A 14,563-nucleotide genomic window follows, 5' to 3' on the forward strand; every position below is an offset into this window, starting at 1 on the left:
AGGATTTGCTAAGAAACCACCACGTCAAGTGCAACAGCAGAATACCCAGATGAACAAAGACTAGTTTCTTAGAACTTCCAGATCCTTCTGAGGAAAGAGGTGGGTAGATCTCTGCAGTAAGATCTGAGCATTGTACAAAAGAAGTATGCCCAGATGGAATCAGAAATTATTAACCACCTCTATGGGGACTGAAGACAGATCAACTTACATTTCAACTTGCTTTTGGGTCATCAGCATGGATAGGCAGAGTAGCCAATGGACATTTGTTGAATTAGATGATTTAAGTAGTTACTGCTTTAAACTGGAGGCAAGAAACTTGCCTAGAATTAGAGTAAACTTGGAGAAAATAATAAACTAAAAAATCTCAGAAGTTTCAGCCCATTCCCTTGGAGTTTGCCTCTGAATTTTTAAAGCTGAATAATATTAACTGAATACCATATGAATGGGTACATATTTAGGCCCTGGGGATATAATGGTGAAGCAATACAGATCTATTTATCCTTGAGAAGTCACCTGCCAAGTCTTTGTATTCAAGAAGCTATGCCAGGAGAGATGCCATAGAAATCACCATTAGAAACATGGATCATAAAGACAATTAGTTGAGTCTCCAGATCTCTGTCTGTTTTGAGAGAGCATCTCTCTATGAAATTCAGTTGACCTAAAAACTAACTATTCTCTTGCCTTTGTTTCCTGAGTGATGGGATTTCAGGCATATACTATCAGATTTGGTCCATTACTTTAAAATTGTTTTTAAAAATAAGAGAGCCTCATGTAGTCTTTGCTGGACTTGAGCTCATTATGCAGCTGAAGATGACCTGGAACTCCTCATTCCTCTGTATCTACCTCTTAAGTGCTGTAATGATAGGAATGTATGACTACACCTGGCTTATACTGTGTTGGAAATCAAACCCAGGCTTCAAGTATGCTAGGCAAGTACTCTACTGTCGCACCTGCTGTGCGGCCTGCATCCAAGAATGTAGCGAGGTGGTCGGGATAGATGACACAGAGACCGGTCGGTTGCTTTAAGAAAACTTTATATTTCCCAAGTCAGCTTAGGAGGGAGACCCCAGTCCGCTTAGGAGAGCTCTCAGGCCAAATCTCAGGAGAAGTCTCTCCAAGAAAAAGGGCTTCCCTTTTTTAAGGACTTTTGCCATCCATTTACATACCATTCTTTCCACTTCTCACCCTCCTGGCTGGTGGTTTAATCTCCGGCCCCAGAATCGGGGAGACACCACAGGGGGCAGGAAGAGGCATCTAGCCATAGGAGGTGTGGAAGGCATGGTATTTCAGTGAGCCAGCCCTTATCTGAGCCCTATCAAGCTTTAAAGCACTGAATTGTTTTCAGTAAACATTACATAGATGCCTGCTCCCAGGCCGAAGGGGAAGTGGGTTTCTGCTCAAGGTCTGGTGTCCCCACACTCTACCAACTGAGCAACACTCTCAGACCCAACATTACTTTTGATTCCTGCTTTGATCCTATGGGTTTTTGTTTTGTTTTGGGGGGGTGTGGTCATTTATCAACAAACAGTCCATTCTGATTAAAAAAAAAACCAACTAACTGGCACTTGTTAGTACCTAGAAAAAACGATAGAAGTTGTTTTCAATAAAATTGACATGTCTAGGGGTGCTGGAGTGGAAAGAGGAAGGGGAAGCACCTGGACACTGATATATTGCTAATATAGGAGGAACCAGAGTGTGAGAAAAACACATACACAGAGAGGAGGAAATATGGGAGAAGTGTTGGAGAAAGAGCAATGTGGGGTAAGAGCTGTGGAGGGCTGTGATGCAGGAGTTCCCAGGGTATCATTCTGCAGATTTGTTTTCCATATTTCATACAGAGGCATAAGAACTAGCTTAGAAATCCAGGGAACAAACAGGCAAGGTAACACGGTTCTCTAATTCCAGAAAGTGAGAAGCTGAGGCAGGTTGTCCCAAGTTTGAAGCAGGCCTGGTCTATATGTCCTGGCTGACATGGGAAGAATAAGTCTCAAACAGCAGCAACAACAAAGAATACAGAGGACACACCTGCTATCATGTTCATTGAGTATTAATTATCCTTTATTATATACACAAAGAATCAAAATCCCTCTGAACTTTCCTCAGGGCAGAGTTAAACTCTTACGTACTAGTTACTTGAGATGACTGATTAAGAAAATGACAATTATGGGCCGGGCAGTGGTGGCACACACCTTTAATCCCAGTACTTGGGAGGCAGAGGCAGGTAGATCTGTGAGCTCGAGACCAGACTGGTCTACAAGAGCTAGTTCCAGGAAAGCCTCCAAGGCCACAGAGAAACCCTGCCTCGAAAAACAAACAAATAAACAAAAAGAAAGTGACAATTATGGGCTATTCTATCCCAGATATACTCAATCAGTATCAGCAGTAGTCTCTAACAAAGACCGTATGAACCGGGAGTCTCTAAGACCATTGGGCATGTCATAGTTATCTCTATCCAGAGAGTGTATTGCTGGGTGTGGCACAGTGAGTGGTCAATAAAAGTTTATTGACCTGAACTGAGTACTCAGAAAGACTTTAAAGGAAAAGCCACTACTTCTCTGAAATAACTGACTCTCCCCTTTATGAATAGAGCATTTAACTATAGATCAAAACCTAACTGTCAAAATTTTCACATAACCTTACTATCAAACAAAAACCAACAAACCCTCATTTGACATGGATACATAATATATAATACATATATACATTAGTTAGTATAGGTATGCTTTTATTTTTAATTTTGAAAGAGTTTCCGTTGACAGTCCTTACAATTGGACAGCACTTTCAATTTATGCAGCCCTGCTATAATCTCACTGCTCAACCAACACTATAGGAGCTTTGCTCTTTTTTTGTTTGTTTGTTTGTTGGTTGGTTTTCTCGAGACAGGGTTTCTCTGTATTGTTTTGGAGGCTGTCCTGGAACTTGCTCTGTAGACCAGGCTGGCCTGGAACTCACATAGATCTGCCTGCCTCTGCCTCCCAAGTGCTGGGATTAAAGGCACACACCACCACGGCCCGGCTTTTGGGAGATTCACTCTTATTTAGTAGGTGGCTTGTAACTTCTGAGTGTAACACAACCAGAAAAATAGAATGTCAGACTTAAAACTAGGGTCTTCTACAACTTGTATCATTTTCTTGTCACCAAATACTCAGAAAATGTTCTAGCAGGAAACTTAGCCTATCAGTTTCCCAGTGCAAGACCTTATAATGTAGAATATAACAGGTAAGAATTACATTTAAAGAGATCACTGGCCGGACATATACTAACTGAATGGAACCAGGTCTTGTTTTATATTTTTTGAGACAGGGTTTCTCTGTGTGACAGTCCTGTCTGTCCTGGAACTCTGTTTTTAGACCAGGCTGCCCTGGAACTCACAGAGATCCACATACCTCTGCTTCCTGAGTGCTGGAATTAAAGGTGTTCATGACTACCCCATGGCTCAGGTACTGCAAAGAAAATGTTATGTACTAGTGGTAATGGTCAGTGGAACACTGTGGTGTGCTTCAACTGTGTCATGATGTGGGTAAATGACCTATGGCTGTTTGTCATCCAAAAGTGAGGGAGACTGGAATTGCTTTGGAGTCCTCTCAAAGTGTAGTTAAGATACTTTAGTAGTATTTCCAGGAGATACAGCAACCACCACAGGCTATAAGGTAAACGGCAATGCACAGGTGACTTCAAAGTTCTTCTCACTTCAAGCATGACAGGACACATACTATAGGAGCCATGGAGGGGACAGTGGAGGGGAGCTTTCAGATGCCAAAAGGGCCACATTTGAAGGACACACTTCTGAGGAGTGGCCTGAAGGGGAACACCACCTCAGGAAAAGACAGACTTGTCCAGCTGAGTTCTGTGTTGGAGAAGAGAAGGTATGGGAGAAGCAAAAGTGTACTATTTTTCAAGACAGGGTTTCTCAGTAGTTTTTGGAGCCTGTCCTGGAACTTGAGGTTGGCCTCGAACTCACAGAGATCCGCCTGCCTCTGCCTCCTGAGTGCTGGGATGAAAGGTGTGCGCCACCACCACCAAGCCTAGAAAAAGTTCTCTTAAGGAGGTGAGTGTAAGGTAGCCTAGCAAGTGGGAGAATGTCTGTTGAGCTTGTGTGAGGTCCTGGGTTCAATGCCAGTACTGGTACTGCAATCAACCAATCAAATAAACCAGGAAGCAGCCCACCCAACCGCTTTCCTATTAGAGTGGAATTAGGGTAGTAAGTTGCTATTAACTAAACTATTTACAAGGGTAGTTGGCAAGTCACCAAGAATGGGGGAAAATACACAGAGGGTAGTTTATATAAGATAGCTTGGGAATGGGATATGATAGCTAGTAAAAGGGTTTTTTGTTTTTATACTAGGATCCTAACAAAAACAGAAAACCAGCATTTCTTGTTGGGCCAGCATATGGACAAGGATGAGTCAGTCATAGTTGAAATAGCCCAAGTACTGCTAAATATACTTAGAACTGTGTACTTACAATTTTTAAAAAAGCCAAACCAAACTTAAATAAGAGAAATAAAACAAAGTACCAAACCTTTTCCTAAATAGATCTGCTAAGTTTCTATTATCAGAGGAGTATTTTTCAAATAACAAATGTCCATCACTTTGGGAGAGTATCAGTAGTTCTCAACCAAGTCCTTCCATCATTCTATTTACATTCTAAAATAATCCAAAGAAGGAAACAGGGAAGGTATAATTAACTCATTTAAGAAACTGAGGCTGGCTAGAGATGGACCTTAGTTGGTTGAGTGGTTGTCTAGCATGAAACGAAGCCTGAATTTGATTCCCAATATCACACAAACTTGGCATGGCAGTGCAAACCTGTAATCCTAGCACTTGGGAGGGAGGAGGATTAGGAGTTCAAGCCCATCTTTGGCTACATGTGAGTACCAGGCCAGTCTGGGCTACATAAGACCCTATCAGGAAGGAAGGAAGCAAAGGTGAAGCAAAGCAGAGTGGTGCATGCCTGTAATCCCAGAACTTGGGAGGATGAAGGAAGAGGATCATAGGTTTGAAGTCAGCCTAGGCTACACTGTGACCCTGTATCCATCATCCATCCATCCTGAGGTATACTAAACTAAAGTAAATTGTTTGACCTAGTATCCTTTGCCTCATTTTCAGTTTCTTGTTACTAGAATGTATTTAAGTTCAATCATGTTTTTTTTTTTCGTTCAGTTTTAATTCCCTTCTCCCTCTGTAGACTAAGGAAATAAGAGGCCAAAGGTATGTTTTACAACATGCTGGGGTTTAAGTTGCAACATTCTTTGGTTACTAGGAAGTTCTGGTTTTAGTTTCTTTGGAGGCTGAGGGCTTTATTTGTAGTCTCTCTCTCTCTCTCTCTCTCTCTCTCTCTCTCTCTCTCTCTCTCTCTCTCTTTCTCTCTCTCTCAACTACATTATCTTTTATTTAACCGAATAAATTCCAAGACCACTCTGATACAAGAGAGCAAGGTTCATAATATACTACTTTATGAGTTATGAAGATAAGACACATGAAAACATTTTAGAAATTATAAATTGATGTCCAAATGACAGTTATGCCTAACAACGACACAGACTTAAGGCTTTAGGAAAAAGTTACTAAAGAGTCTCACTGAATGTCACTTTAGGAAGCACCTGGCAGTTCTTTTATAAGGGCCACCAGAAACTACCCCAAGTGCTAATAAAAGCTGTAATTTCACTAGACTCCAAACAGAACTCTTAATAAGAGCTCTTTGAAGCAATAAGTGATAAGAGAATTCAGGGTTCCTACTTGCCACAAGAACATCCCTTCCATGCCGGGCAGTGGTGGCGCACGCCTTTAATCCCAGCACTCAGGAGGCAGAGGCAGGCAGATCTCTGTGAGTTCGAGGCTGGGCTGGACCGACAGCCTCCAAAACAATACAGAGAAACCCTGTCTTGTAAAAAACAAAAACAAAAACAAACAACAACAACAAAAAAGAACGTCCCTTCCTGGAGGCAGTGTGGACCATGACCTGGTAAAATGTTACTCATGGTCATTCTAGTGACTCACTTTAACATAGGATAATCTAGGAGGTTTTTGCTCATTTCAAGACAGGGTTTTTCTGGGGAGCTTTGTAGTCTGGCCTTGAACTCACAGAGATCCTCCCGAGAGCTGGGATTAAAGGTGTGAGCTACCACCGCTGAGCTGCTTTTCCTAACTCTTAATTTGCCATATAAATTGGGAAGAAGTTACAGTTGAATATTAATCTCACCTGTTTTCTTTGCCTGAATACAAATATTGATCAGAAGCCAAAATACCCCATGCATTTACCAATTCAATCAGTCTTCCAGCTGTGTTTTTATGGTCTTACCTCATCTACTTACTAAAACAAACATATAAATAAGCAGCAATGTGATCCAAATGAACATCTTTCGTCTGTAATTATCTGAAGCAAGAAGTCTCAAGATGGATAGAGTTACTCCGTTTCACCAAATACATCTTGGATGCCTGTTCAGTTATGCTTGAATGTCTAGATTCAGTTTGTACAGAGGATGAATGGAAGATGTTGGAATTGTAAAGGGAAGCTTCTGACAGTTACATAAACTCCTTGCCAATCTGTGACAGTTAGGCGGTTTCTGGGATGGGCCAGATGGTGTACAGATCTATAGAGTATAGATCTGGAATGGACTGCTCACACAATTATGTTCTCCTCAAATCAAAAAAACATGACAACTGCCATCAGCCAAGAGGACTGTAAAAAGGAAATTCCAAATTCTGAAACGACAATGGAAACTATTGATAAAGAAAATATAAGTCTGGTGGTGGTGGCTCATGCCTTTAATTCCATGTGAGCATTTGGGAGGCAGAGGCAGGTGGATCTCTGTGAGTTCCAGGCCAGCCTGGTCTGCAGAGTGAGTTCCAGGACAGCTAGGGCTACACAGAGAAACCCTGTCTTGAAAAACCAAACCAAAACAAACAAACACCAAACAAAACTCCAAAAAGCAAAAAGCAACCAACCAACAGACAACAACAACAAAAAACCCCCAAACAATCACCATCACCACCACAAAACAAAACAAAACCCACCTCTAGAGAATATACTCTTGAATTGCTGGGGTTATCATTTCAAGATGAAATTTGAAATTTTGGGGGAAATTGAATCTTATTTTTTCTCATTGGAAACTAGTCTTTCAAAAAAAAAAAAAAGAATACTCTTACGGGCTAAAGAGATGTCTTGGCAGTTAACAGTATTTGCCACTCAACCATGAGTACCAGAGGTGTTCCCCCCACCTCCATCACCACACACACACACACACACACACACACACACCACACACACACACACACACACACACAATCTCCAGCTGAGAATCCAAAACCATCCTCTGGCACCAGAGGGGAATATTATATAGTATAATTCTATGGTATTAAACTATACTTTTTTCCCCTCAAAAATTATTGGTGTGGTGCCAGCTGTGGCTTTATGTGCATGCCTGTAAATCCCAGCACTCAGGAGGCTAAGGCAGAGGATCTGTACTTAGGCCAGCCTTGGTAATATGACGAGACCCTGTCTGAGCTACCTTTCTATTGCTGTGACACCATGACCAAGGCAACTTAAAAAGGCCCCATTTAATTGGAGGCTTCTTTCAGCTTTGAGGGTGAGTCCATGACCGTCATGGGTGGGAGTAGGGCAGCAGGCAGGCACTGGAGCAGCAGCTCAGAACTTCTGTCTTATCTGCGGGTGGGAGGCATGACTCCTCTTCCAACAGGCCACACCTTTTGATCCCTTTCAAAGCAGTTCTATCAACTGAAATACATGAGTTTACAGGGCCATTCTCACTCAGACCACCACAGATCCTTTTTATACACATACTCAGGTTGATTGAGGCATAGTGAGTTTTTAAATTGCTGGCCTTCCTCATAACATTTTCATACATGTATACAGTTTATTTGGATCACATTCATAGCCCTCTTTACCCTCTTTTCTTTGTTCATTCCCACTGGTTTCCATTCCTTTTAAATAGACTGTCTTCTACTGTTATCTTAAAAAAAAATCTATATTCTAGAAGGGGATGGTGGCCTTTAATCCCAGAGTTGGTCTACAAATTGAGTTCTAGGCCAGCCAGGGTCGCACAGTGACACCTTATTTCAAAACCAATAAAAATCTAGAGAAAATTAGAAAAAATGTGGTATTTGTCTGAGTTAGGTTTATTTTGCTCAATGGGATGTCTGATCCTACCCATTTTCCTGCAAATGACTAATTTCCTCTGTTTAAGGTGGATGGAATACCCCCTGTGCATATATACTACATTTTCTTTGTTCTGTATCTTGGCTACTGTAGATAGTGCAACAGCAAAGATGGGTGTGAGGTATCTCTGTGGTAAGCTGCTTCTAATTCCTTTTGGTATATATCCAGGAGTGGTACAGCAGGACCATATGGTGGTTTTATTTTTAGTTGCCTTTTTAAAAAAGGAATCCCCAAGCTGATTTCATAGTGGCTGAACTAACTTAAATTCTACCAGCAGCATATAAATGATTCTTTCTCTCCATCCTCACCAGCATTTGTCATTTTCTTGATGACAGCAATTCTGACAGGGGTGAAAGGTATTCTCAGTGCAGTTTTGATTTTCATTTCTTCTATAGCTAAGGATGTTGAGCAGGTTTTTGAGTGCACTTATTGGTCATTTGTATTTCTTCTTTTTTAAACTTTATATTTCTTTTGAGAATTGTCTGGTCAATGAATTTGCCCACTAATTAAATTATTTATTCTATTAATGCTAAAATCATGTTTTTATTCTCTATATGCAGACATATACAGGTATTTACATGTTAGCTGGTAAGTGGACATTTTAAGTTGTTCCTTGTTAGATTACCTAAAAGTCAGTTTTGTTTTGTTATTTCATCATTTTTCATAAATAATATCACCATCTGATACCAGTATTTGTTTTTGTCCAACTATTTGTAAAACGTAAGTACTGGGCCAAGATGGAAATCATTAGGTGTGTGACAAGTGTTTAGCTTCAACCAGGCAATGTGTGAACAACAATCAGGAAATGAAGGATTAAGTAGGAAGCTTTGGAAAGACACTGATTGATGGGAGATGCCATTCTGTAAATCTGTCTCTCTTATTGGTTGTTGAATAAAGCACTGTTGGCCAATAGGAAAGCAAGATAAGTGGTACTAGGAGTCGAGGAGGATTCTGGGAAACAGAGACAGAGTCAGTAACAATGTAGGATGAGGGAGAAGCAACATGTGGATCTTTCCTCTGGTAAGCGGAGACCACATGGAAATACTCAGATTAGCAATTATGTGTTAAATACTTAAGTCAGAGCTAGCCAGTAAGAAACAAAGCAAACAGCCAACACTTATAATTAATATAGAGTCCTGTGTGTCATTTGGGGGCTCAAACAGCTCAGCGGGGGCCCAGGCAGCTGGCCGGAATACTACTGATGAAGGTCTTAGCAAAGGGTATGACAATATATTTGATGTTCTAAAATCTCTCAAGCCCATACCACAAACTGAACATCCTTAAATCTATGTTCAACTGTCAATTACTTGACTTTACTATATACCTTTAGAAGCTCAGTGTGTACCAGGCACTGTGAATGATCTGCAGATTAAACAATTCTTAGTGACTATGTCCAACACAGACTGAGAAATGGAAGGGTCCTCAGAGTTCATCTGCTTCAAAGTGAATTCTGCTGATGAAATAATTGCAAACCACACAGATTATTTTGCTTGCCTAAGACTCCTCAGATAGTAAGTACTGAAACTGGAACATGGAACTTCTAATCCAATACTCTTTCTATCATGGCTTTGTGATGTCTCGCCACTCTTCAAGGTTAGTTTCTTGAAAATCATAAGGCATGATTTCTGGTGGCTTTGGAACTACCAGTGCCCTAAGCTCCCTGAACTGTGGGTGTGGGTAGCCCTACTCTACAAAATTATCGCCACTATGTCAGTGCCAGTCAGGCTTGCAGATGTTTTAAAGTGTCTTCTATGGTACAGTGACTTGGCTCGATCAGTAAGTAAAAGCTTTTGCCGTCAAGTCTGACAACCTGAATCTGATCCCTGGGATCCACATGATGGGAGAACAGACTCTGGAAAGTTGTTTTCTGTCCTGACACCTGGACTACAGCATGCATACCTTGCATCCACCAATAAATAAATGTAATAATTTAAAAATGAATGTTTTCTGCCTTTAGTCATCCAAGTGTAAAGTTAAATATCTCTGTTTTGTAAAGGTGACTTCTAGGAAGCTTATTATCTTTTACATAGCTTCCTTTCTCACATTACATTTGAAATAATACACTTACTTCTTATTGTGTGTCTTTTTCAATAGATTATAAATTCCACTAAATTCACAACTGTTTAGCACCCAGCACAGTACTGGCACACAAAATAAGTTCAAACAGTATTCTTTTAATATACAAATGGGCTTTGTTCTCTAATCACAGCTACAGCAAGTCTTATGAAAGTCCTAAGTATTCCCTTAAACTTTCCTAAACTTAGTATGCAAGCCCAGGGCTTAAAGTGCCAGGGAAGTAAACTGGAGCTGGGATTTTAGCTTAGCGGTCATTCTGATTAGAGAGATTCAGCTGTGGAATGAACATCTTTTCAAGAAAAAGCAGATGGCCCAGGTACAGTTGCTCCCTGCATGAAGGTCAATCCTGTCAAGTGCTTAGGTGTCTTTTAACAACAAGGGTCTGAAGTTCACCCTTTTCAGCTGTTGTTTTGAATTAGGTTATAAAAAGGAACATAAACAAACTGGTTAAGTACTAACCTAACAGAGGGCCAGGTATTATGGTGTGCCCCTAAGGTCAAGTTCAGTTTGCTCTACTTAAGTTCCAGGACAGGCAGGCCTACACAGAGAGACCCTGTCACCTCCCAACCTCCAAAAGAGAATAAACCTCAGAGGGGCTGGAGAGATGGCTCAGAGGTTAAGAGCACTGGCTGCTTTTCTAGAGGATCTAGGTTCTATTCCCAGCAACCACACAGCAGCTCACAATCTCTAACTCCAAATTCCAGGAGATCTAATGTTCACTTTTAGCTTCTGTCAGTACCAGGCATGCAACTGGTACACATACACACACACACACACAGACAAAACAACCATATACCTACAATTAAATAAAAAAAAACCAATCTGAAAGAGTTCTCTAATGAAACTTTAAAAATAGTTATTTTAGGTATGTATAACCTTTTAAAATTATTTGATACATATAACTTCTACTGAGTATACAACCAATAATAGGCCCAGGTAAATGAAGCTCAGTGAAGACTAAAGCACTAAAACAAGTCATTTTTAGATGTGTGAGACACCCCTACCCCACCCTCGTACTGCAGACCAAACCCAGAGCCCAAAGCATAATAGGCAAGTGCTCTGACCCTGAGCTACACTTTCAGTCCAAGGAAACTTTTAAACATACACATAAACACAAGCATGCTCAATTACTGTAATAGCTCTGAAGAAAAGGATGTTTCAGTTTACACAAATAAGTGGCTTTGTCCAAAGTATTGGAACTGTCAAATTGGCACTTGTCTCATTGGAGAATTATTCATTGCATAGGTTTGGCCATTATTTCCATCCCCATCTTGGATTAAAGAATAACTTTCTTCCAAATTTCACTGGGAAAGGAACAAGACAAATTTAAAAATAACATCAAAGATATCAATAAAAAGTATTTATTGACTAATACAGTATTTACAAATATCTAATATAAATGAACTAGAACAATGGCTAAAGAGTTTAAATGACTAATATGCCCTTAACTTTTATAACTAAAGATCAACAGTTATTAAATATGATTTCTTTTCATCACCCATTGAAGACTGCTTCAATTCAGAATAGCAACTTCATTAATCAATTCAGACCCTGAAAAGGAATTTTCTCTTTTATAAAGTTGAGTAAAGCACTGAGAATAAGATTGGCATTTATTGAGGCTTAAATGGCAAAGGAGAAAAGAGCCAACAACATTTTATTTTTGGCCACTAGTTGTTTTAAAAAAATGCAAAGGGAAGTGAGTTACCGAGCAAAGACAGAGCAGGGTGAAACATTTCCACCCTGTCTTGGCGTTTGGGAGGAACTTCCATGTCTTCCTCTCTTCTTCTTCAGATGTTATTCAGGCTCAAGTTACTCTCCTGTGTCAGCTTCTCCAGCAGCTAGACAACAGGCCCAGCCACTTCTTTTCTCCCCCTCCCCTTAATTGAGGTAACAGACTTGAAAGTTCATGTGCTCTGAATAGCTCTTGGGGAGTTTATCTGTCCATGCAAAGCCTTTGACGTTTAAGAAAACCAAGACCATCACTACTTTTCATATATTATCCCTCACAGCACAAGAACTGTACACTGAAAGCCACATTTCTAAAACACAAACACCCAGTCTTCTCTCTGTACTCATATACAGCGTCCTTGCCTAAGAGTTCTTTTACTCAAGCAATCTTTCAGCTATAGAAGACACGAATGAGTAAATCTTGGAAAAGGGATAACATCTTTGATGTTGTCAACTCCTAGGATGCATTGTAAGTAGCGTTCAAATCCCATCCCAAAGCCTCCGTGTGGCACTGTTCCAAACTGACGAAGGTCCAGGTACCTGTTTTTAAAAAGAGAGAATCATTACTTATAAACTCTTGTAAGCTCTATATGAGGTCAAATATTATAATAGGAACTTTTGTATTTATAGTCATTTGCTGTTTACATCACTGCGGTAGAGCACCTCCAACTTTTCACTCCACAGAGACCATGAAAATGCAGAAGTCAGAGAGACCTAGCTATCCAAGGATACCCAAACAAGCAGCAGCGGATTCTGTTGTGCAGTTGTGGGCTTTGGTCACTTGACCTTTTTCCTTTTCAAGTTACTTATACATCATGTACAGAAAACTTGCCTCATGATACCTTTAAATACTAGCTTTCTGTTTTCTATTCATGTCCCAACTTAATGATATATTTTTACTATCTTATTTTATACTAGTCCCCTCCCACTCCCACCCTAAGACAGGTTTTTTTCTGGATAGCCTTGGCTATACTGGAACTTGTTCTGTAGACCAGGCTGGCCTAGAACTCACAGAGCTCTGCCTGCCTCTGTCTCCCAAGTACCAGAAAACACACTTCCTTTCTATGTTTTTTTTTTTTTGTATGCTAACAGCAGCATTTTCTTTCTCACTCATCTATTTAATACCGAGAGGACAGTGAAGAATTAGTTGCTGATATTGTTTGTGTATATCTATGTACATGTGCTTATGTGGGTATACGTGGAGGTCACTTACCATGCTTGTTCTACTCCCACTTAAGACTATGATTGAAACTCAGATTCCAATAAGTTATTTTAGGAGGAAAGGAAAAGGACTGCCATGTAAATATTCTTATTATACGATCTGACTGGGAATTTCTTTTAGCTTACCTTTTTTTTTTTTTTTTTTGAGACAGGGTTTCTCTGTGTAGCTTTGGAGCTTATGTTGGCACTCGCTCTGTAGACCAGGCTAGCCTCAAACTAACAGAGATCCACCTACGTCTGCTTTCCCAGTGCTGGGATTAAAGGCGTGCACCACCAATGCCCAGTTTAGCTTACATTTTTTTTATTACATATGTGTGTGTGTGTGTGTGTGGTTTGTGGTACTTGTATAGAGGTTGGAGGACAACTTTTAGAAGTCATACCTCTCCTTTTACCACAGTGGCCTAGATAGAGATCATACTAAAGTTATTAGACTTGGTGGTAAGTACTTTTACCCACTGAAACATCTCATTGCTCCTAGCTTGAAAATTTTTGACTCATATATATATAAACTAACACAAATTCATAATTTCTCAAATACTTTGTGAAATCAGCTCCACAGTATGACTTTGAAGTACCATAGCTGGAGCCGTTTGGCTCTTCAGGCATAGAGATGACCTATCAACTGCTTCCTCAGTGCCAGTGCTGACACACTGACACTTTACAGTAAAGATTCTAACAAATGATAAATAGCAACCGGATGAGCTGTGTCCAGGAGAGACCAATATGGTAGGGGTTTTATTAGAAAAATTGATTAGTAAGAACTAGTCTTATTTGTGTAGTTTTGAAGGCTGATTTCACTTTAGTTTACAAGGTATAGAAACAAGGTACACTTTGACTCACTGACGATCTGAGATGAAGGCATAACAAACCAGTTGTCATGAATACCTGCAGGACCAAGGTTGGCTGCAAAGGTTCAGTAAATGGGCTTCATGTATAAATTTCTTCTGTGCATGGATGTTAATAAGCTGTATTAGCAGGAGGATTCAGCTTACTTGCTAGGTTTGCCTGACTTTGTTTTGATAAAGGAAACAAAAATCTACTTCCCCCCCCCCCCAAGACAGGGTTTCTCTGTGGCTTTGGAGCTTATCCTGGAAGACACTCTGTAGACCAGGCTGGCCTTGAACTCACAGAGATCTGCCTTTCTCTGCCTCCCAAGTGCTGGGATTAAAGATGAGTGCCACCACAGGCTGGCTGAAAATTCTACTTTTAACAAAAATAGAGGGTGTATTTTTGTTTTTGTTTTTTTCAAGACAGGGTTTCTCTGTATTGCTTTGGAGGCTGTCCTGGAACTCATTCGGTAGACCAGGCTGGCCTCGAACTCACAGAGATCCGCCTGCCTCTGCCTCCCGAGTGCTGGGGG

General features: G+C 40.4%; 1 protein-coding gene across 1 annotated transcript in view; it reads right to left on the bottom strand.

Moving 5' to 3' along the window:
• Window positions 1-11,601: 11,601 nt before the first annotated feature.
• Nars2 (asparaginyl-tRNA synthetase 2, mitochondrial) overlaps window positions 11,602-14,563 on the bottom strand; it is an 86,575-nt gene continuing 83,613 nt past the window's right edge. The window contains exon 14 of the mRNA XM_040728351.1: window positions 11,602-12,522. Coding sequence (XP_040584285.1) covers window positions 12,378-12,522 — 145 coding nt within the window. The 3' untranslated portion in view covers window positions 11,602-12,377. The remainder of the gene's footprint in view (window positions 12,523-14,563) is intronic.

Source organism: Mesocricetus auratus, unplaced genomic scaffold (genome assembly GCF_017639785.1).
Source record: "Mesocricetus auratus isolate SY011 unplaced genomic scaffold, BCM_Maur_2.0 Super-Scaffold_4256, whole genome shotgun sequence".
NCBI lineage: Eukaryota > Metazoa > Chordata > Mammalia > Rodentia > Cricetidae > Mesocricetus > Mesocricetus auratus.